This window comes from Barbus barbus (genome assembly GCF_936440315.1).
Source record: "Barbus barbus genome assembly, chromosome: 36".
NCBI lineage: Eukaryota > Metazoa > Chordata > Actinopteri > Cypriniformes > Cyprinidae > Barbus > Barbus barbus.
Window position 1 is genome coordinate 24,228,631 of NC_136714.1, and position 25,134 is coordinate 24,253,764.

Below are 25,134 nucleotides of genomic sequence, written 5' to 3' on the forward strand. Positions count from 1 at the left end.
GTCCAGCTACGTGTTGCCAATGCAACAGCCAGGCTGCTGTTACTCCTGCAGAGGGTCGAGGATGCTGGCAGCGGCCGGCGGCGACTTTCTCTTGTTTTGAGTGCTGGATGTGGCTTTTTGTAAAAGATCTGATCTGTGCCAAATGAGGCAGGCCTTTACGCCTCTAAAATGTGTCCAAGCACCACCTCCTGCATCTGTAGCTTTTCTCTCTTTCTCACCCCCCCCCCCCCCCCCCCCCATGCTCCTCTTCTCTTTGTATGGCGTGTGTGTCTGTATGTGAACACTCTTTTCATTGGTAGTTCGAGGATGATCCAACATTTGACCAGCTGAAACGTTCCTGTGCCACTCATTTCTGACCTAGAAATGGGAAGAAAGATGCAGAGATGTCTCAATGATCTGTGAAGTGTTGATTTGAATCATCTGCACTGTATGTTTTAATAACCAGAGACGGAGATCGATGCATTGCAGTTCAAACGATGCGCAAAAATTCGTAATTCGAATTTAAATGTCATTATTAGTTCTGCGGTGTGAATGTATTTATGCAAGAACTGCAATCAAGAGACATGTAGCATGCATTTGAATGTGCACAATAACAAAGTTTTTTTTCTTCGGGTTTTATGCATTTAACTGCTTTAAGTAGTATTTGTGTAACAGATGGATGTTGAAAAGTATATAGCAACTGACCTCAACATTACAGCATTTCAGGAGTTTCTCCACATCATCTCATTTCCTGTTTCAGCTTCTAAACCCTATTAATATAAATTAATAAGCATGACATTAATATAAACTGACATTACACAACATTTCAATTAATATTCATATGTTTGTCTGGCTAGACTTGAGTAAATGCCTCATAAGCAACAACCCATCTCTGTATAAGGATGAGTAGGCCTGTGCAGCCTAGTTTCTTTCGCTTTTTCTCTTTCTGTCTCTCATTAATCATAGCTTTTTTGTCAGGCCTTCACAGAGATGAAAAGCCCTTGTTTATATTTTGACATTTTTCAGACCAGGAAGTTGCTGTTGGGTTTCACTGTGGTCATGCATAAATCTCTCTACAGAATAAAGTTGGTTTGTTCGAACAGAAAGAAGCTGAGAGCAGGACAGGGCAGACAGCCACTGAGCAGCTCTCTATGGAGTCATTAATGATCCACTTCTCACGCAAAAACATCCTCTATGATAAGGACAACAGCGTTTTTTTCCGATTTGTATGATTTGTTTTCAGTGTGTATGTCTGTAAACTAATTATTAGTACAGGATGCATGAATAAATCACAGAAATCTGTGTGAAAGGCTGAATACAAACACTGAATAAAAATATGAATAATTTATGAGTCACTTACAGGCTGATTGACATGAGATGCAGTGCTTTAATGCTTAAAGGTGAAGTGTAATTGTTTTTAAGGTTTTAACTGACATGATGTAAGTTATTCATATCAGTGCATATAAATTATGGTGATTAATTTGCATTGACTGTGTATTCAGGGAAGAACATATTAAGTATAAAATATATTATTTATTTTTTTATAAAATAAAATGTATGCAGGTTTGAAATGAGTACATTTAATTTTCATGTCAGCTGATCTTTTATAATGCATAACAATGTATACACGTTTTTGCATTAAAGGAATAGTTTACACAAAAATGAAAATTTACTCACCCTCAGACCATCCAAGATATAGATGAGTCTGTTTCTTTATTGGAACAGATTCAGAGAAATTAAGCATTACATAACTTGCCCACCAATGGATCCTCTGCAGTGAATGGGTGCCGTCAGGACGAGTGTCCAAACAGCTGATAAAAACATCACAATAATCCACAAGAAATCCTTACACTCCAGTCCATCAATTAACATCCTATTAAAGACTGTATTTGTTAAGGCATTCGAACTCTAAACTGTAGTTCCTGGCCAAAATACAAGTCCATAATCCATAATATTTGTTTCCCCCAAAAAGACCATCCACTGTTATCCTCTCATATCAAAATCCACTAACGAATTCATTTAAAATTTGAACTGTTTTTCACTTGTAAACAGTGCTTGATCTGTGCATATTTCTCTCCTGATTCAGACAAGACAACATTTTCACTCGAGAAATCAATACTATGGACAGAGGACTTATATTTTAGCTGGAAGCAATGGTTTAAAGTTAAAAATGTCTTGTTTCTTGCAAACATTCAGCTTTTCACTTCAAAAGATTTAGTTGATTGACAGGAGTGGTGTGGATTATTGTGATGTTTTTATCAGCTGTTTAGACTCTCATTCTGACGGCACCCATTCACTCCAAAGGAGTGAGCAAGTGATGTAATGCTAGTTCTCCAAATCTGTTCCAATGAAAAAACAAACTCATGTATTTCAAATTCTCAAAACTCAAATTTCATATTTGGAACTATTCCTTTAATATAAAAGTGAAGTTTTCAGTATTTTGTGTTCTGGTGAGTCTTGAACTGGCATTGTTTCTCATCACAGATGCTCAGTCAAAGCCTCTACAGCTTGACGGAGGTTTCATCTTGGTTGAATTGCTGGGAAGAGCCTTCAGGAGCACCAGGATTAGCTGTCCGGTTCTGTAGCTACTCAAGTTGCTCATCATCATCTGGTTGCAGTGAGTTGTCGATAAATTCTAGCTTGCAGCTCTTACATAACATGCAGCATGATACAGACATTTCACATTTGCTGTTTAAGTATTTACACTGCAACAGACCTGTTGCAATATTTATTTCCCTGTGCAGATTACCTTTGCGAGAATTAGGTAGTTAAATTAGGATTATGGGTTAGTTATGAGAGCAAATTCTCTTACCCGGCAAAATAGATTGTCTCTATAGATCAGGGGTTCTCAAAGTCTACATTCAAAGGTCCAAATCTGAATTTTCATCAGTGTCAAAGGTCCGGAACAATTGGTTATTACAAAACGTGTTTTTAATAAACATAAATAACATATAACAAATAAACACTCATTTAAAAAAAAGGTTCCCTTTGCATTCAAAATACTTTAATAACAAGTGCAAAAGTGACAAAAGTGTCAGCAGTAGAAGTCGACCTATAATGTTTTTTCTCTGGCCAATGCCAATATTTAGAAATCAGGGCAGCCTATGGCCGATATATGATTTTTTTTTGGGCCGATTTTCTCTTTTTTTCCCTTTATATCAAAAGAGAGTTTGCGTAAATGCTTATTGCAGGGCACAAGATAGTAATAGTAGTAGTAGCAGCCTAATTCATAGTAATAATACATGGCTCAAAACTTAAGCACCTTCTCAAAACAGTTCTGAAGCATGCTTTTTTGTTTATGTTTGCTGACAGACACCAGTGTTTCCCGCAGACTAGCAAATGCAAGTTGATTCTCTGCCAGCAGGAGGCGCTGTTGGAGCGTGATATATAGCTGTTTCCCTGGTAACGACTGTAATCAAATAAGTGCTACTTTATCAGCCATTACAGGAAAGACCAAATGAAAATTAACATCAAAGCTTTTCTGAAGAAAACGGACGGTTCTTTTAAAAGATACATTCATAAAAAACACCCGCGCAGCATTTTATTTTTGAAACGCGTAGTGCTCAGTTTATTCAATTTCCTTTTGGAAAATCTATTTGTAGCAGTCAGTTTTGATATTGTGACAAGCCGCCACAAATAAATGTATACACTGGGCACTGCTATAAGACAAATTGCCATAATATAAGTGATAGCAAAACAAAACAAAAAAATTAAAATATTAGCGGTGAAATGTCGCCCGATTACATCAAACGTCATACGCTCACTGGAAGTCATGATGACAACAAATGCCATGAAGGAAAAGTTTCAATATCTCGCATGCAATTTCGGACCTTCTCCAAAAAGACATAAAAAAATAAGAATAAATAAACAAATGATTTACAAGTTTAACGTGCGTTTATCAAAGTAGGAAATATAATTAGTGTTCTTGAAACATGAAATAGAAGCGGGTCCGGATTGAATTCCCTCCGGGTCCGGATCCGGACCGGAGTCCGGACTTTGAGAAGCACTGCTATAGATGAACAACCTTGATAACTGGTTTGTTTCTTGAACAGCAAATCAGCATATTAGAATGATTTCTGAAGGATCATGTGACACTGAAGACTGGAGTAATGATGCTGAAAATTCAGTTTTGCATCTCAGAAATAAATTACATTTTAAAATATATTCAAATAGAAATCAGTTGTTTGAAGTTACTGTTTGTACTGTATATTTGATCAAACAAATGCAGCCTTGGTGAGACTTTTTAAAACTTTTTTTAAATCTCACAGCCCACAAACTTTGAATGGTAGTGTCAGATGTTTCCAATTCAAAATTTTAATAAAAACTTCCAGAGTATCTCAATGTTAAGAAACTATCACTGGTACTTACAAAGCTGAGCCACTAGAGGTCAGAAACACATTGCCATTGAAACAGCAGATCACAACGAGCTGCCTGTCTTCTCAAGATGTGATGAAACTACCATGTTGTGCTGTTTACTGTAATGGTGTTTAGACAACTGCAGTGAATGCATGAACACTGAGACATTATATGAAAAAAATTAAGGATCTGTGTGTGACTCTATTGGTCATTGCCCTCCACCACAGTAAATTCAATAGATTTCTCTCACTCTAATTCACACAGTACTTAGAAGGGAAACGTTTCATCATCTTAATGAATGGAAAACACGTTTAGCTTGCAGGGATGGGGGTGAAACACCTGAGCCTCGTCCTGACCCCCCCTCTGCTCTCCCTCAGGTGAGATCAGGAGTCAAAAATAGACTCTTCTTCATCCTTGGAGAGAAAGAGAGATCTAGAAACACTATTATCTTTTAGGGGGAAAACTGTCCTGAACGCAATATTAAATAAATAAATAATTAATATTCTTAGGTTTGAAGTTCTCTTAGACCTAAGAGTAACTCCATGGGATTAATAGCGTAGTTTTAGGAAAACAAGAATGCTGCGTACGTCATCATGTCCTGTTCCTTCGAGCAATAATAGCCGTGACGTAAACGCCTTTGCTTGGAGGATGTTGCTGGATTTTCCAACCGAAGCTCTGAACAAGCTGAACCAGACAATCATGCAGAAAGTACAGAGCAAAAACGGTCCGTTCACACTGACTGTGACAACTATCCTGTTCGCGCTATGTTAACTATACCTAGGCCTTTAAAATATTTAATAACCATTAGGGAAGTCCACATCATAATAACGGTAGCCACCCCGTACAAAAATAACCATAGTTTTACTACAAATAAAACATGGTTATCGTGGTATTTGCTAATCACAAATTAACCATGGTTTTCTACACTAGCCATAGTTTAACCATGGTAAAACTGTGGTTATACAAATGGTGATCAATATGTAAAAAAAACAAAAAACATGGTTACTACACTTTTCTTACCATGGTAAATTTTCATAAGGGGCATTTGGAATCACTTTTAGAATTTTCCAGCGGATGAACAATAAATACATTGACAACCAATCAGAATCCAAACATGGTCACTTTAAAGAGCTTGAGCATCTAAAGTAATTGTATGCAGTTTCAGAATAGTACACTAACTAATATGGCAAATGGCTTTTATTTCTTTCCAGTGCTCTCCCCACACAATTGTTTCGGGCGAAAGTTGAGCGGGTACGGAATTCCACAAAAATGCAGGTTGTTTTACAGCCGCAACAAATGCACGTGTACTATCCAGCTATCCACTGTGATATATTTATGACAGTGAATTCAACTCACTTAACTGTAGGGGGCTTCAAAGTCACAAAAATAAACTTTTTATGCGGCAGACAACAAAACTGAGGTGCGAATTTATAATAAACGCAATGCTACCGTCTTGAAGTTAATATAGTCATGATTAAAGCTATTGTTCTTTGTGTGAATGGGCCTTAAGAATTAAGGTCATTGAACACGGAGTCTGAAATTTTTGCACCTTAAAAAATAAATACGCCCTCATGTTGTGTCAATCGCGTTTACACACTGCCTCCGAAACTTTCGTCCATCAGAAAAAAATTGGATCAGGTTCGATTTTCTGCATTTTTGCATCCATAGCAAGCATTTTGATAGAAAAGGATGACGAATACAAAAAAAAAAAGAAAAAGAAAAAACGCATACAAAAATTTTGGACACAGTGTGCAAGGACATTTAAGCCACATATGCCCAACCATATAGGGATAATTCAGGTAAATTGGGATGCTTTTTGCCAATGAAGTGAGATATTAGGATATTAGCATATCCTTCTATCTCCATCTGCTTTCAGATTCTAGTACTGGACTTCTAGTACTATGACTCACAAATAATCACATGATTAAATAAATGAGCTCCAGTCAAGTGATAAGCCAAGTACAGAATCTTAATAATAGTCTCTTATCTTCTCTCTCGCTCACGCTCTCATTCCCCAGGCAGAGGTAATAGGCTTTGTTATTTGATCAGTTGCAATGACTTAATGACCAGAATTAGAGCTTTTATGAGCCTACGACAGAGATGCTGATGAAACGCTTTTAGAGGGACTTGATAAGGAAAGCTTCTCTCTAATCATATTTAATTAAACCTGTACCATGTGCTGTGGACATGAATGAAATCAAATCATGTGAGATGTCAGATTCCACGGCTCCATCCGTATTGACACATAGGGGTGGGCCCTTTTGACTTGGGGCAGGCAGTTTACAGAGGCCCCATGTGGGGTCCCAGGGATGCCTGGGGGCCTCTGCCGTTTCTAGTTGCCAAAATGTTATGCCATCTCCATCAACATAATCACAAAGCCATTTCCTATAAATAAGTTCTGTTTAAAATCACATTGTCTTGTTCCTTTCTCTTTTAATGTTTTGCAATTTTCTAGCTTCTGTTTTACTTCAGTTCACTCTTATAAGCATGAACTTCTTGATTTGTTTGCTATAGATGGTTTGGTGCTGTCAACCAACATTATCTTTATGATGAAGCAGGTTGACCAAAGGTTTCTAAAAGCTAGTTAATAAGCGTTTAGGATCAGTAACATCCTTTAATGGTTTTGATTGAGTTTGATTTGATCAGCAATGCAGCATTTATTTGATCAGAAATACTGCACAAAAATGCAAAATTGTGAAATATTAACACTATTTTCTATTTGAATATATTTTAAAATGCATTATTCCTGTGAACAAAGCTGATTTTTTTTAGCATCATTATTCTAGTCCTCAGTGTCATATGATCATATGATCGTATTTTTTGTGGAAACAGTAATAATTTTTTTCAGGAAAGAACCGTTCAAAAGAACAGCATTTATTTGAAATAATCATGTTTTGTAACATTCTAAATGTCTTTACTGTTACTTTTGATGAATTGAATGCATTCTTTATTAATGACAGCATTATTTTCTAACTTCTGAATGATAGTATAGATGTCATTAAATTATATTATTAACAGATTATTATGGTCATTTATTTTAAAGAAAAATGGCACCTTTCAAATGTTATCTGTTTCAAAATTCCAAAAATGTTGAATGAAGAACAATGAAGAAAAAATATTTGGAAACTGTGTTTGAAATGCTTTAATGGATCATTGTTCAGTTAATGTGATGAAAGCTTGTACATCTGACTTCAAACATCCATCTAAAATCACAAAAATATCAGTAGATTAAGACATTGAGCAAAAATGGCTCCTAAAAGTGTTTGTGTGTGGGGGGGTACATGTTTATGTGGTTTATGAGGACACAAATTTGTATAATGACAGAGGTATTGCAATATGAAGGTGGTTTATGAGGACACTGCCTATGTCCCCGTAATTCAAAAGGCTTAAAAAACATACTAAATGGAGTTTTTTTGAAAATCTAAAAATGCACAAAGTCTCCTGTGAGGGCTAAGTTTAGGTGTAGGGTTGGTGTAGGGCAATAGCACACACAGTTTGTTCAGTATAAAAACCATTACGCCTATGGAGAGTCCCCATAAACCACAAAAACCAACATGTGTGTGTGTGTGTGTGTGTGTGTGTGTGTGCACCTGGTATTCATCACGTCCTGGGGACCAAATGTCCCCACAAGGATAGTAATACCAGTAAATCTTAATCTTGTGGGGACATTTTTTGGTCCCCATGAGGAAACAAGCTTATAAATCATACAGCATAAAGTTTTTTGAAAATCTAAAAATGCAGCATGTTTCCTGTGAGGGCTAAGTTTAGGTGTAGGGTTGGTGTAGGGCAATAGCACATACAGATTGTACAGTATAAAAACCATTACGCCTATGGGATGTCCCCATAAAACATGGAAACCCAACATGTGTGTGTGTGTGTGTGTGTGTGCGTGTGTGTTTGGAAGGCTCTCAGGAGGCCGTGGCTCTTTTATTTGGAGTGTGTTTTCAAGGCAGGTGTGTGGTAGGGTGCGGATTGAGATCACAGGGTTACTATGGTACAACACCTGAGCTATCATACATCGTCACGACAACAAAGGAGGATCTTTCCTGCACAGGTTACTCAAAAACAACTTCATCCACTCGTGAAAACTGTTTGTTAACCAACACCCAGAACTTCACTTCTCAGCTCTCAACGAGGTAAGACACATTTTTCTCTTTGCCAGGAAACTTTAGACCTCAGTTAATATTGCAAATATGTCCAATAACTTGTTAAAATTAAGTTGTTGAATTAAATGTTTTTTAACCTTGCAAAATTGGTCATTTGGCTGTGGGAGTACCATTGGAGAATGATGGTACTTTGATGTACATCACGGTACCCAATGATTATTGTTTTGTGTGCCCTAGAACTGGCATTCTGCCATGTCCAAAAAAATAATAATACTATGACACTTTTGAAGTGTTTGCTAAAAAATATGGCCACAAAATAGTTATGCATGGCCAGCAGCGGGGCAGTCTGAAATGAACGTGTCTCCTGTCTGCTCCACAGGTGCTCTGCAGCAGTAATGCCCAGTAAACTGGAGGGAGCCATGGATGCGCTCATCACAGTCTTTCACAACTACTCAGGGAGCGAGGGAGACAAATACAAACTCAGTAAAGGAGAGCTGAAGGAACTTCTCAACAGCGAACTCACCGACTTCCTCACGGTTAGCATTCAGAACGTTCACAACAAATTTCAAAGCTTAACTTAAATATAATCTGGCTTTTATTTATTATTTTATTTTATTTGTTATGGGCCTGCATTGTAAAATGAATACAACTAATCTTTATTCAAACTGGAAAAGTAAAAAGACATACAAAAACATTTATATGTATGTACATTTACAAGAATGTACAATAAAATGGAATTAAATATATGCATTATTATGGTTGTTATTATTATTATTATTATTATTTTGAAATATATATACATTTTAATACATTTATTTTTTATATATTTATTAATACAAATAATGTATACTATATATTTTTTGTTTATTTTTAAATTATTTAATTGATAAATAGAATGTATACAATAATAATAATTTTTATTCATTCATTTACAAAATATATAAATATTTTACTAAATTAAAAGATATTCTTAATAATATTCCTTTGTATATTTATTAATAAAAAATAATGTACACTATATATACATAACAATTAATAAAAAATACATAAATAAATATATTATTGCTGTCAAACGATTAATCGTAATTAATCACATCCAAGATAAAAGTTTTTGTTTACATAATATATGTGTGTGTGCTTTGCATATTTATTATGTATATATATATATAAATACACACACATAGATGTATATATTTAAGAAAAATATGTGATGTTTTTATATTAAATAATTTATATATAATATAAATTATATTAATATATATTTTCAAAATATATACTGTATTTGTGTGTATTTATATATACATAATAAATATACACAGTACACCCAGATATATTATGCAAACAAAATTTTTTATTATGGATGTGACAACACTAATATATATATAATATGACCTGACACTTAAAAATGACTTTTGTTCATGTTTTGTTTTTAAATTAATAAAATATTGAAAATATAAATTGAGGTTTATTTTGGTTTTCTCATCAGTAAATGAGTTTAAGTCGTGTAATCTTTTGACCTCATATCACATGAGAGCTGTTATATGAACACACACCCAGAGTGAGAGGGAAACTTACCGTGGAGTTCAAAGCGCTCTCTTTCCTTCAAGAAAACAGCCCTTAACATCACCTCACTGACTGCTTAGTCAACCATACACAATGCTTTAATGCCATCTATTGAGATTTGAGATCTCATCTTGACATGCAGCACATACCCTGCTCTTACTGCATGCATTAATATGTGCACATCTGAGTAAGTTTTTGGCTCCGGCGTGTTGATTGGTAATAATGATTTGGTTAATTTCGCAATAAACTTTTCATGTTCTTTACTGTGTTTACGTTGAATTCATTTCCTGTGTGCACAGGCGTGTAATTCCAAACTCTCACACTGGGACAGGCCACTCGGTGAGATTTGAGGAAATGCATTAAATCAATTATTTCTTTCCCATCAGATACAATATTGTTCCATAAAACTGACCCCATTCATGATTAGGAAACTTTATCTGAATCTCAATGAGACAAAAGTTCAGGAAAACAGCACTTGGGTCAAACAGCATCCTGGTGTGTCTCTCTGACGAATCCATGCAGATCTTTGGGGATTTGAGCTGTGTGTTTGTGTGTGTGTGTGTGTGTGTGTGTGTGTGTTGCCTCTCCTCCCTCTTTGAGTGAATCTTATAAACCTGGAAAGAACACACCTAGCTCATATTCATACCAAAATTAAGATAAAGTGTTATTGTTATTGTTTTATTTTACATTATTATTATTATTATTTATTTATTTTAAATGTGTACTATTTTTAGTAATTAAAAATGAATTGCTGCAGAAAATATTTTAGGACTATTAGGAGTTTTGCATTATATATTCGTTATTGTGATGTAAAAATGAACATACTCATGATTTTAATGCAAAAATAATTTAATAAAATAATAATAAATAAATAAATTAAATATATAATAGTTTAAAATAATTTAATACATTCAATAATAAATCATTTAGAGTGTTTAGCATAAAGCTATAAATTTATAGATAGATAGATAGATAGATAGATAGATAGATAGATAGATAGATAGATAGATAGATAGATAGATCTAAAAATTAATTTGTGTGTGTGTGTGTGTGTGTGTGTGTGTGTGTATATATATAATATATATATATATATATATATATAAAATGTGTGTATTTTGTTTTGACAGGTTCGTTTTTGTTGTAATTTGTTCATACTGTTTTAAATAACATATTATGCTAATTTATACTAATGATACAGTTAAATGCAGCTGGGAAAAAAAAGAAAACTGCAAAGTAAAATGTTTTGATTGCATTAGCATTATGAGGACAAATGTGCTTAATTGTCATGCAAATAACGTCTCAATGCAACAGAATTTTAATGGTTCAAAAAACAGGCTTTTTTTTCGTTACATAACATAATTTCTCATTTTCTTCATTTAATTTTTGGGATGAAATATGAGCTGGCTGTGTTTTCATGAGATGTGGGTCTCAGCTGTGTACGCATCATCAGAAGGAGGCTTATGCATCATCAATTACTGGCTGGAACACAGCCTGATATAGACTCGCACCTCTCCCTCGACACAATACACATGCGCTCTCCAGGGAGTGTGTACTGTAACGTTAGGAGGCAGAAAGAGTAATGAGTGAGATGTTAAACTGTGTCTGGTGTCTTCATGTGTTAACCACACACATACAGTCAGTCATACAGTGTAGCCACAGGCTGATGGACTCTGATGGATTTAAAGTCACAGTTTATTGGTTACCAGCATCACCACTGGGTTTTGCCAATAGTGCTCACATGGAATGAATGTCAGGATAGACGGATGGACATCCATGAGATGGATCTGATGATCTTTTTTTAATGGTCTGGAAACAGACGAAGGTAGAGAATCCAAATGCAGTGTATTTAATGAAGGGTCACCCACAAACAGAGTCCAAAAACAGGCAAAGGTCATACACAGGTGATCAGTCCAAACAATAACAACAGGGCAAAACAGACAAAGGGTTAATCCAAAAGACAGGCAGAGTAACAGGACCAGGAACCAGGACACGGAAGACACATGGAACAAGGCTTAGAATTGCAGCAATGACATACACAAGGCTTCACAAAGAATGACAAACTGAAACAGACTTTAATAGACCAGACAGGGTAAATGAGACACAGGTGCAAACAATGAGTCCAGGCAAAGTATTATGGGAAATGAAGTCTTTGATGGAGTGGTAGAAGTCTAGAATGGAGTGCTCTCTATAGCGAAGCTCACGGACACTCCAGCTAGAGATTGTGACACAATGGCTTAGTGTTAGTGCTCGTACCAAAACAAACATATACCCAACATTAAGCAATTTATATAGGAAAGTATATCTATAAGAAAGTATACATAAAATATACACACCTGAACAAAATTTTAAGACCGGGGTAAATATTGCAAGTATCTGCATTTCATGCTGGTGGATCGTAACCAGGTTGTAAGTACTGCTTCAAAATGTCAAAAGAAGAAACAGGAGCAAGAGATAAAAAAAATAGAGAGTAGGCAATTTATTGAAAATTGCATTTAAACTCAAACAGGCTGTTCATCAGCTTATCAAAAAAACATTCAAAAGACCATAGCCTTAAAAAGTTTAAATCTGCGCAAAAATATGGCTTTCATGTCATCGTCCTTCAGTCAGTCACACTGTCATTAGTCTCAGCCTCAAACGTCACGCCCACGGAATGTTGGCCGAACGTTTGATGCATATGGCACACTTCTCTGGAAACATTTCAGGAGTTTCGAAGTCGCCATCAGATTGGTTGAATTATACAGGATTTCCTGGAGATGTGTGTGTCGCGTTCTTTAGCGTTCCGCCTGGAAACAAAAATGCTGTGGCATTTACAACGGTGACGATGAGCACTTATCAGGATCAATTAAACGCTGGAGTTTCAAAAGTATGTGAAAAATTGAAAGTGGATGGTTGAGCTGCACACTGTAAAAACTTTTACTATGATCTACTACATTTTTTTGGTGAAACATTTTTACACTAAAAAATATTGAGTAAATTTTAAAGATGTGAAATCATTTAAATATAATAATAATAATAATAATAATAATAATAGGGCTCTCGCAATGCGCCATCGCTGCCGAGGTTGGATGCAGTAAGATCCTGAGAGTTATGGGACAAAAAAGTCAAGTTGTAGACCTCAAAAAAGATCAGGGGTCAAATGCTATATATATATATTTATAGACATAGATAGATAGATAGATAGATAGATAGATAGATAGATAGATAGATAGATAGATAGATAGATAGATAGATAGATAGATAGATAGATAGATAGATAGATAGATAGATAGATAGATAGATTAAATATAATTTTGACCAATCAGCATCCAGTACCAGAATCATTTGTGTGTAAATGCACAATATGGCACACATACGTTTCAAACTGTGCTGAGTTGCTTTGTTTGTTCTGCCTTTGTTTAGTCTCAGAAGGACCCCCATCTAGTGGAAAAGATCATGAACGATCTGGACTCCAACAAGGATAATGAGGTCGACTTTAACGAGTTTGTGGTGCTGGTGGCAGCGCTGACGGTTGCATGCAATGACTTCTTCCAGGAACAACAGAAGAAGAAAGGCAAAGATGAAAAGAAAGGCAAATGAAACGAATGCATGAAAGTACCTGCACATGTAATGCTCTATGATGCGTTAAACCGTTTGTTATGAACCAGACCACATGTCCTTAAGTTAGCCGTTTACTCTCAATCCTTGGTTTGTATCAAAAGCAAACTGACCATTAAATAACAATGATTTATGGATTTCATTTGTTTAAAATGATGGGGGTTTTTTTTCTGAAATGAAAGGATGTACTAATAAACTGAAAGCTGGTCTTTATTATCATATATCTGTAGAATACAGTGGATCTGATCGTGTGTAGATGTCTATGTCTTCTGCTTCTATGTTCCTCTTATGTTTGTTTTTCATTCATTAAATCAAAATCTAAGCTGAATCATGTTGTTTCTCTCATTTCACAAGTGCAGTGTACAGTATGCACATATATCTATATATATATTAGATGAAAAACTTAAAACTAAATATATTTGAAATATTTCCTTGGCAACTAACTGAAAAATGTTTGTTGAAACACTAAATTACTAAATGGAAATAAATAATATCTGAACTAAAACCAACATTACCATTATTACCATTTAAACCTTTATATATATTTGTGATCAAAACACTAATTTCTATGAGTCCAAACAAATAATGAGTCCATAAGTTAAAAATCACAGCCAAAAAAACATCTGTTTCATTCATCACAATGTAAATAGAAGGTTAATTTAAGAGCATTGCATTGTGGGATGCAATGGTCTTAATGTGTCGACTTATGTGTGACTTATACATGACTTATGTGTCGACGCGCTGTTGTTAATTTTCACCAAATGTACCTTTTGTTGTCCACAGAAGAAAGTCATAGAGGTTTTGAATGACGTGTGTGTAAATGATGGCGTAATTTTCAATTTTCAATCATTTTTACGGTTATGAGGTTTGACAGGAATTTAGTCCATTTAGATGATGTTGATCCAGGAACACATAATCACTCTGCTATCAGCACTATAAAGTGAAACCATGCACTGGATGACCATGTGTTCTTGTGCTTTATAGACCATCTTAAAGGTTTGAAGTGTCTGTGTTGGGAAATATATCAGACAAAAGGCAGGTCATTTACCAGAAGTCTTGTTTTTCCTCCAAAGTGCTTCAGTAACGACTTCAGAAACATTTCATTTCCGTTGTCTGTCCCTCAGCAGTGCGCTTCATCTTCTCTCTATAGAGCACTTGATATTCTCTCCAGAGCTTGGCTCACTGTATGACGCACTTTCTCCTGAGCGTCTACTGTCTCTGTCCCTTGCACTGGTATCAGTGATAAGTGTAGTGTGCTAATAATGAAGCTCACTGCGTAAAATGTCATTTTAATTAACAGGCACCATACTGTAATTGAATTATGACATTATTGAATAAGAGAGTTTGACTTTTATGAGTGCACATTTCCAACTGAGGTGCATATACTCAGTTTTTCAGCTCAGTGACCAGTTCAGACTGGATGCAAAGTGATTAAAATAAAACTTGTATGGCTTTTAGTCCATGTCTGGTAGTTTTGAATCTATAAGCTAGTGTGGTCCTAAAAGTTTATTTATATATATATAGTGTACTTCAGAAATGAAAAAAATTGACAGTATTATAGTTAAGAAATATGTTTTTGTTTTATATATGTCGAGATGTGATTATTTTATTTATGTATAGATGTATTAATTTATTTAATAATGCATATATATATATATATACATATATATATATATATATATATCCATTTGAATACTAAAATAATAAATATTTTTCATTTATTATTATGTTCCATGTTAAATATTTAAATACATTCCCAGTTTACAGCTTTATAACAAATTAGAATAATAAAGTAAATAGAATCATAAAATAATAAATATTTTCATTTATTACTTATGTTTTTGTTTGATAATAAATAATTCGATTTTTATTGTTTTTATACATATTTTGTATTAATTATTTATAATTTTATTTATTTGTTTAGTAGTTTTTATTTTAATTTTTTATTATTCATGAAAAATAGATATTATTATTGTTGTTTGGATTAGCAATAGGCCTAAATGTTTTTAAATATTTCTGTTAAATAGCCTACTTAAATGTATGTCCACTTTATAGCCTTATAAATGCTAAAATAATATTTATAGAATAATAAAATTACAAACAAAATGTATTTTTATTAATTAATAATAAATAATTGAGTTATTATAATTTATTGTAACCATATTCGTTTTTGTTGTTGTTGTAGTTTTTTGCTTGCTACTATTATTTACATTATAAGACACTATCTCTGTTTAGGATCTCACCTCGAGCAAATAAAGGCTATGAATGTTAAAGTGTCTGCGTTTGACGTGCGTTTGTCCTCCGTCCTCTTTGACTGGAGAGGACTTCAGGTGTCTTCTTCTAACGGACGGTTGATGTTTCACACTCGGGAGAGCTTGTGATGTCGGCGATGATGCTTTGTGATGTAAGAATGATACACAGCCTCATTTCCAGGGGCTGTCGATCAACCCGGGTATTTTTTATAAAGGACAAATGAAGATCTCGGCAGAGGAGCGTGACTGCAAACCTGAGCGCGAGACACGACCTGTAATATCACGCTTCATTGTGATAAACTGCCAGAATGCTGCTATTTATGAAATGTCCTTCAAGAGCCGGACAATTGCTGTTACCTGAGACCTTTCAGACCATAAATAAATGCTCCACGAGTGCACCTTCTCTCTCTCTGTCTCTCTCTCTCTCTCTCTTGTTGCTTTTTCTGTGTATAAATCAGCCGTGATTGACAGTGATGTCAAGATGTGATAATTGTCTGTTGTCTCTTAATGGTCTCTAATTCTATTTTTTTTTTTGTTTTCTCTCTTTGGCGATTCATCATTGCCTCTTGTTTTTCTCCCCCTTCCATTTGTATCTTGTTCCATTACACCTGAATGAAAGGTCCCGCTGAGTAAATGGCACGTTGATGCCTTAATGTTGGTGTTTAGATAATAATACAAATTTTCTGTTATGCAGAGAAAGCCTCTTCCATCAGTTCATTTCATGCAGGGTCGTCGAGGTTTGTTTATTAATATGTTCTGTTCAAAATGTACGGACCTAAGCTTTATCCCAAACACCCAGCAAAATAACCATTAACAAAACATTTGCTTTCTCAAACAATGGGCCTGGTTAATCTGCAGGCTGAATGGTAAAGAGAGAAACAGCACAAAGACATAAGTTTGTATTTTATGAGATGCACTCTTCAAACTGCCTGATATTGTCATGGTAGAACCATAGAAATGCCATTCCTGTGATGCCACAGAAGAACTTTAAGTTTCATATGATATCACAGAAGAACCATTAAAAAATTTGATTCTATATGATCTCACAGATAAAAGAACCATAAAAGAACATTTTATACTCTAAAAAATGCTGGGTCAAAACAACCCAATCGCTGGATTTGTCCATATTTTACCCAGCGCAGGGTTGTTTCCTGTTTTTACAACCCAGCGCTGGATATAATATGGACAAACCCAGTGATTGGGTTGCTTTATACCAAAAGTTGGGTTAAATGTTTAACCCAACCTTCGGGGCAGAAACCCAACCGCTGGGTAAAAACTGTCACGGGTCAGGGTGCCTTCCTGGCTCCCTCTGCCGTCTGTGTTGTCATGTCTTTTTCAACAGCTCGTGACGGGCGCAATCAGCACTGATCTGGCGGTGGGGCTGTGCGTGTCACAAGCTGATTCTATTCCACCTGTCGCTCATTTTCCCTCTCCTTTATATTTCTCTTCTGACCAGCCCTTGTTGTCAGTAGATTGTTTTGTGTTCTGTGATTGTGTTGTGCACTGGAGTTACTCACGTCTATTTTGTCTGTACCCCAGGACGCGTAGAGAGAAGGACTGCCGATCTCTGCCTCGCTCCTCTCTGAGCTGGATTACCCCAGAGACTTGCGCACTGTTTTGTTTGTGTTATTTGTTTTGTTCACCTTTTCGGAGAATAAACCTGCTGGTTACCTCTACCCTCTGCATTTGAGTCCTCTGTTCTCCTCGTACCGTCACAGAATCTACTGACCAAGTATGGACACAGCAGAGGAGGATGAGATGCGCCGAGCCCTGATGCAGCAGGGCGTTCTTCTGGGTCGTCATCAGGAGGAGATTGCGGCTTCCCGCCGCGCTTATTCCGAGATCTCTCTCCAGCTCGAGCAGCTGGTTGAGCGGTTTGATCAGCTGCACGCCAGCCCTCCCGCGACTCCTTTGGCAATTCCTCCTCCCGATCCCGATGGAAGGAGTAACCGTTACGCCGAACCACGGCTCAATCCTCCTGCCTCTTACTCGGGTGAGCCCAACACATGTCGCTCCTTTTTGTCCCAATGCTCTCTGATTTTCTCACTGCAGCCATCCTGTTTTCCCACGGAGCGGTCTAAGGTGGCCTTCACCATCACGCTCTTGGTGGGGCAAGCGAGAGAATGGGGAACGGCGATGTGGGATAATGAGCAGGACTGCTGTTACTCCTTTAACAATTTCTCGGAAGAACTACGCAAGGTGTTTGATCGCTCGGTTCAGGGAACTGAGGCGGCACGAGCCTTGACGCTGCTACGACAGAGAGAGGGTTCAGTATCCAGTTATTCTATCGAGTTTCGTACACTCGCGGCATCCTGTGGCTGGAACGACAAAGCTCTTTGGGATCACTTTCTTCACGGTCTGGCCGAAAACATCAAGGATGAGATCTATTCCCTTGAATTACCCTCGAGCCTGGATGGGCTCATCGACCTCGCCATCAGAGTAGAGAATCGGATTTCTCTCCGTTCTCGTCATCGGAGGAGCGGGTTTTCCCCAGAGCTGGTCACTAGAGTCGCGTCAAGAGCGGCGAATGACACGCCCCTCCAACATCTCGTTTTTTCCGAGGAGGAGCCAATGCAGGTCGGAAGAGCACGGTTGACCATCAGAGAGCGGCGTTATCGCCTCGACAACCAGCTATGTCTCTACTGCGGGGAGGCAGGTCACGTGGCAGCATCGTGCCCGGCAGCTAGACGGCGTTCACCGCTCAAGGGAGCACGTACGGTGAGCGTTACTAGCACTCAATTGCCCTCTGGCGGCCGTTGTGAGTTTCAAGCCTCTATACTGGTTAAAGAGACAGCTTATCAGGTTGTGGCTTTGATTGACTCTGGAGCAGAGGGTGATTTCATGGATTATGGGCTGGCCACACGCTTGAGACTTCCGTCTGTGGCCCTGGCTGAGCCTATATCGGCTAGAACACTTTGCGGCACCCTCCTCACCAGGATTACTCATGTCACCTATTTTGTCACACTCACACTTTCTGGCAATCATGCTGAGGAGATTCGTTTCCTCCTCATCCATTCACCCACCGCGCCTGTGGTTTTGGGACACACCTGGCTGGTTAAGCACAACCCCCACATTGATTGGGCTCTTAACTCCGTGTTGGGTTGGAGCCCTTTCTGTTTATCTCAGTGTTTGGGGGCTGCTTTTTCCCCTTTAATGTCTTGTTCTGTGTTGCAGGAGGAGCCGGTGAGTCTGGCGGATGTACCGGAGGCTTACCATGACTTGAGAGCGGTGTTCAGTAAGTCCCGAGCTTCCTCTCTGCCTCCGCACCGCCCGTACGACTGTGCGATAGACCTGTTGCCTGGCACTTCTCCGCCCAAGGGGCGTCTATACTCTCTGTCTAGGCCTGAGAGGGAGGCCATGGAGAGATATATCCACGATTCTCAGGTAGCAGGCATCATTCGACCCTCTTCCTCTCCTGCTGGGGCGGGGTTCTTCTTCGTGGGGAAGAAGGATGGTTCGTTGCGCCCCTGCATAGACTATCGGGGGTTGAATGACATCACGGTGAAGAATCATTATCCTTTGCCGTTGATGTCATCCGCGTTCGAGCTCTTGCAGGGGGCAGCCATTTTTACGAAGTTGGACCTCCGCAACGCTTATCACTTAGTTCGGATTAGGGAGGGGGACGAATGGAAGACCGCCTTTAACACCCCTACGGGACACTTTGAGTATTTGGTCATGCCGTTTGGGCTTTCCAACTCCCCGGCGGTTTTCCAGGCACTCGTCAATGACGTGCTCAGAGACATGGTCGACCGGTTTGTTTTTGTCTATCTCGACGATATCCTGATCTTCTCCCAGAACGAGCGCGATCATGTCCAGCACGTCAGGCGAGTGCTCCAGCGGCTACTTGAGAATCGTTTGTTCATCAAGATTGAGAAGTGCGAGTTTCACGCACAGTCGGTTCCGTTCCTGGGATTTATCCTCTCTCCCGAGGGTATCCGGATGGATCCTGCCAAAGTAGAAGCAGTTGCTGATTGGCCCACCCCAGATAGTCGTAGAGCGGTCCAGCGATTTCTGGGGTTTGCCAATTTTTACAGGCGGTTCATTCGGAACTTTAGTCAGGTCGCCCTGCCTCTGACTGATCTCACCTCCACTAGGACGCGTTTCAGTTGGTCGTCGCAGGCTCAGACTGCGTTTGAGAATCTTAAGAGTCGCTTCATTTCGGCTCCCATTTTAACTACACCAGACCCGTCTCGTCAGTTCATTGTGGAGGTGGATGCGTCAGAGGTGGGGGTCGGAGGTATTTTATCCCAAAGATCACCCTCGGACGAGAGAATACATCCCTGCGCCTTCTTTTCTCATCGTTTAACCCCCTCGGAACGGAATTACGACATTGGGAATAGGGAGTTACTTGCTGTCAAGTTGGCACTGGAGGAGTGGCGTCACTGGTTAGAGGGCACGGGGGTTCCTTTTATCGTTTGGACTGATCACAAGAACCTCGAATACATCCGCACCGCTAAGAGACTAAATTCTCGGCAGGCTCGCTGGGCATTGTTTTTCGGAAGGTTTAGATTTACCATCTCTTACCGCCCGGGGTCCAAGAATGGCAAACCCGATGCATTGTCGCGGATTTTTGAGACTGAGGCTAGTTCCATCCTCCCTGTGCCCATTCTGCCTCCCGAACGGGTGGTGGCGGCGGTCACTTGGGGGGTGGAATCCAAGGTCTGCACGGCGCTTCGTGGCACCACTATTCCCGCGGGATGCCCAGAGGGTCTGTTATTTGTTCCCGAGTCAGTCCGAACTAGCGTCCTACAGTGGGGCCACTCGTCCAAGCTAGCTTGCCACCCAGGAGCTACTCGTACCAGCATGTTAATCAAGCAGCGGTTTTGGTGGCCGTCCATGGCGCGGGATGCCCGCTTGTTCGTGTCTGCCTGTCCGGTTTGCGCTGCGGGGAAGGGCTCCAATCGACCTCCAGCAGGGCTACTCCAGCCACTGTCGGTTCCTTCGTGGCCCTGGTCACACATAGCAATGGACTTCGTCACTGGCCTACCCCCGTCTAGTGGCATGACGGTAGTCCTCACTGTGGTGGACAGGTTCTCTAAGGCGGCTCATTTCATTCCCCTCCCCAAATTACCTTCAGCGAGGGAGACAGCGACTGTTGTCTTGGATCACGTTTTCCGTATTCATGGCCTCCCGGTGAACGTGGTTTCTGACAGGGGTCCCCAGTTTGTGTCTAAGTTTTGGACAGAATTCTGTCGACAGCTGGGGGCGACTGCGAGTTTATCCTCAGGTTATCACCCGCAGACTAACGGGCAGGCTGAGTGTGCTAACCAGGACTTAGAGAGAGTTCTGCGCTGTGTGGCGTCTGCCGAACCGTCATCTTGGAGTTCCAGATTAACCATGGTCGAGTACGCGCATAACTCCCTTCCGGTCTCGTCTACGGGTTTGTCTCCCTTCCAGTGCTGTTTAGGCTACCAGCCACCATTATTCCCCTCCCAGGAATCCGACGCTGTTGTTCCGTCCGCGCATGCCTTTATTCAGAGATGCCTCCGTACTTGGAGGACCGTCAGAGAAGCCCTCATCCGGACTGGCGAGAGGAACAAAGCGTCGGCGGACCGTCGCCGTACTAAGCCCCCACTTTACGTGTGCGGTCAGAAGGTTTGGTTGTCTTCTCAGGACCTCCACTTCAGACTCCCCTCACGTAAACTGGGACCCAAATTCGTTGGACCATTCATAATTTCTAAGGTGCTCAGTCCGGTGACGGTGCGACTCAAGTTAACCCCCCCTTTTAAGAAGATTCATCCGGTTTTTCATGTATCTAAGATCAAACCCGTCATTCGCTCCCCCCTTCAGCCCCAGACCTCTGCCCCCCCGCCCCCCAGACTCATTGAAGGGTCACCAGCTTATACGGTACGGCGGCTGATTGATGTCAGGCGTAGGGGTAGAGGTCACCAATACCTGGTAGACTGGGAGGGTTATGGTCCGGAGGAGAGATGCTGGGTTCCGGCTCGCGACATTCTGGATCGCGCTCTCATCGACCAGTTCCATCGGCGTCATGGTGAGTCCTCCGGGGACGCCAGGAGGCGTTCCTGAGGGGAGGGGTACTGTCACGGGTCAGGGTGCCTTCCTGGCTCCCTCTGCCGTCTGTGTTGTCATGTCTTTTTCAGCAGCTCGTGACGGGCGCAATCAGCACTGATCTGGCGGTGGGGCTGTGCGTGTCACAAGCTGATTCTATTCCACCTGTCGCTCATTTTCCCTCTCCTTTATATTTCTCTTCTGACCAGCCCTTGTTGTCAGTAGATTGTTTTGTGTTCTGTGATTGTGTTGTGCACTGGAGTTACTCACGTCTATTTTGTCTGTACCCCAGGACGCGTAGAGAGAAGGACTGCCGATCTCTGCCTCGCTCCTCTCTGAGCTGGATTACCCCAGAGACTTGCGCACTGTTTTGTTTGTGTTATTTGTTTTGTTCACCTTTTCGGAGAATAAACCTGCTGGTTACCTCTACCCTCTGCATTTGAGTCCTCTGTTTTCCTCGAACCGTCACAAAAACTACCCAATCGCTGGATTTGTCCATATTTTACCCAGCGCAGGGTTGTTTCCTGTTTTTACAACCCTGTGCTGGGTAAAATATGGAGAAACCCAGCGATTGGGTTGTTTTCTACCAAAAGTTGGGTTAAATGTTTAACCCAAACTTCTGGGCAGTAACCCAACCACTGGGTCAAAACAACCCAATCGCTGGTTTTGTCCATATTTTACCCAGCGCTGGGTTGTAAAAACAGGAAACAACCCAGCGCTGGGTAAAATATGGACAAACCCAGCAATTGGGTTGCTTTCTACCAAAAGTTGGGTTAAATGTTTAACCCAACCGCTGGGTCAAAACTACCCAATCGCTGGTTTTCTCCATATTTTACGCAGCGCAGGGTTGTTTCCTGTTTGGCATTTGAAGCTAAACGTAAACATTTAAGCGGGCAGACTATGGATGAAACCTGCTATGATTACTCTATAAAGCATAAATTTGATTTAAACAATAGGTCTATATAATATTCACATATATGCAGCTCATAGGTTCATAGCATGTAATACTATATTTCAATAACATTTTACGTAATTTAACAATTTTATCTCACAATTCTAACTTTTTTCTCACAAATGCAAGTTTATATCTCCTAGTTCGAACATTATTACTCAGTTTAACGCAGCACTAGTGAATTTATCAATTCTGAGTAAAAAAAAGCCAGATGTGTGGGATATAAATGCATGATTCTGAGCCGAGGAGAAAAGAGAGAATGACAAGTTGATTTTTCTTATCAGAATTGTGAGAGATAATCTCGGAATTGCAATAATAAGGACAGAATTTTGAAATATAAACTCAAATGTGCCATTTTCAATAATTTTATTCAATGGCTTCCTACTTTAAAACTGTCATTTTCTGCCACCAGATAGGCTCCGCCACAAAAAAATGGTAGGCTAAGTGCATTTTTAAGTGCCGTATGATATAAAGAGCCACAGAAGAACCTTTTTCAGTACCTATGATACCACAGGAGAATATCAAGATCCGTGTTCCATCATAAAAGAGCATTTTAGGTTCCATATGAAGAACGCTTTTCAGTTCTTGTGATGTCATAAAAATGTTCATCTATGGTTTCTAAGTTATAATGCCATAAACCTAGAGTGGCAGAACATTTTTGGTTCTATGTGGTGCCATTAAAGAACCATAGATGGATATAATGCGTTCCATACTGTATAATGCTATGAATTATGCTATTGAAGAACCAAAGAAGAACCTATTCGAATTCTGTGGTTCTTTTTATACAGCAAAGTATGGTTTTTGATAAAAAAGTGTTCTCTATTTCACCCGCGGAGCTGCAAAGAAGCGTTATTTCTTCCACCGCACTCTGGGTGTAATCCCGCTGGTTTTGTTGCTGTTTCAGTCTGCTCATCGAGGCCGCTATCAGCGAATGAGTTCTGGGAGATGGTGTCTGAGATTAGGCCTCTGCTCCACTGCATCGGTCTCCAGCTGTCTGCAGAAGAGAGATGCTTGCGTCAACAGCGGCCTTCACAAAGACAAACCCAGCCCCGTGAAGCTCCGTCTGTTTACCAGTGACAACGATAAGAGAAAACTAGACGAAACAAGGACGAGCAGCGGAAGCGATTGCGCGCCCTCTCGCTCTCCTTCCCACCGAACCTGCCATTTATCACCGTTCTCCACAGACACAAGGGTCAAAGAAGAGGAGGAGGAGAAGTCGCGGTGTGCTTGAACGGGGAAAAAAGAGAGGTGCATGAAAAAGTGTGTGCACGGCCCTATTAAAACTCCACTCCGAGATCCATTCCCGCGGGGTAATCACAATCACCACCCCTCATTCGGCCTTATCTAAGAGACTTTCAGACACCTCACTACCTCCTTATCTCTCCTCACACACTCCCTCCACACCTCCACTCCTCCGTCAGACATTGCGTCACTCCCACCATCCACCGGCTCTTCATTAGAAGTGAGTGATATGTCGGAGAGCTGGGCGGTTTCATCCATCTTGCCCACGCCCATCCTTCCGGACATCTGTAATCTGTTTTAGACCTGAGTTACGGCCCGCTGCTCTATCTAAAGAAGAGCAGGCCTGGTAAACCTCACTCTGCGGCCTGTCGCACACACTAGACTGCACAGATGGGTCATTACGCTGTGAGAGAAATGTTATTTATAGCTGAATATAATGAGGATTATTCACTTACATGCTATTTGAAGAGCAGACGAGTCTCTGTATATCTCACTAGAGGAAACGTCATCAGAATGCACACGAACAGTGTACCTGAGCCATGAACTCGGCTGATGATTATAATTACAGTATGGAATGAAAAGAATGATGTGTAAAATAGAACCAGACTGTTTTTTTGGTATATCTAAGGAGACTTTTTTAACCCTTCGGACCACATTATGAAATAAGTTCAGCTGATGTCATTTAAAGTTCTACTAAATCTATTTGTATATTTAAAAATGCTGGGTTAAATATAACCCAGTGCTGGGTAAATATTGGACAGAACACATGCTGGGTTGTTTTCAACCAACAGTTGGGTTAAATGTTTAACCCAACCTTCTGGGCAGTAACCCAAACGCTGGGTCTAAACAACCCAATCGCTGGGTTCGTCCATATTTTACCCAGCACTGGGTTGTATTTAACTAAGCATTTTTTAGAGTGTGACTAAAAATGGCAACATATTAATTTAACATATTTAACTATTTTTTCATTATGTAGTTAAATGCTTATTGATAATTAGCAATCTGTTTGATTAATTTATTAGATTCTTCAGTTTTTTTAAGGAAATGATTCCTTTTATTCAGCAAGTATATGCATTAA

At 39.5% G+C, this 25,134-nt stretch overlaps 1 protein-coding gene across 1 annotated transcript; it reads left to right on the top strand.

Moving 5' to 3' along the window:
* The first annotated feature begins 2,469 nt into the window (after positions 1-2,469).
* Positions 2,470-13,924, top strand: LOC306856439 (protein S100-Z-like). Its single transcript, XM_079395733.1, has 4 exons — positions 2,470-2,596; positions 8,240-8,471; positions 8,821-8,977; positions 13,404-13,924. The coding sequence occupies exons 3-4, from the start codon at positions 8,837-8,839 to the stop codon at positions 13,578-13,580; spliced, it is 318 nt and encodes a 105-aa protein (XP_079251859.1). The 5' UTR covers positions 2,470-2,596; positions 8,240-8,471; positions 8,821-8,836; the 3' UTR covers positions 13,581-13,924.
* The last annotated feature ends 11,210 nt before the right edge of the window (positions 13,925-25,134 follow it).

Excerpts from the sequence above, each read along its gene's own strand:
- LOC306856439 (XM_079395733.1), top strand. The coding sequence starts at position 8,837 with ATGCCCAGTAAACTGGAGGGAGCCATGGATGCGCTCATCACAGTCTTT. Across the intron at positions 8,978-13,403 it reads AACTCACCGACTTCCTCACG|TCTCAGAAGGACCCCCATCT; the intron begins GTTAGCATTCAG and ends GCCTTTGTTTAG.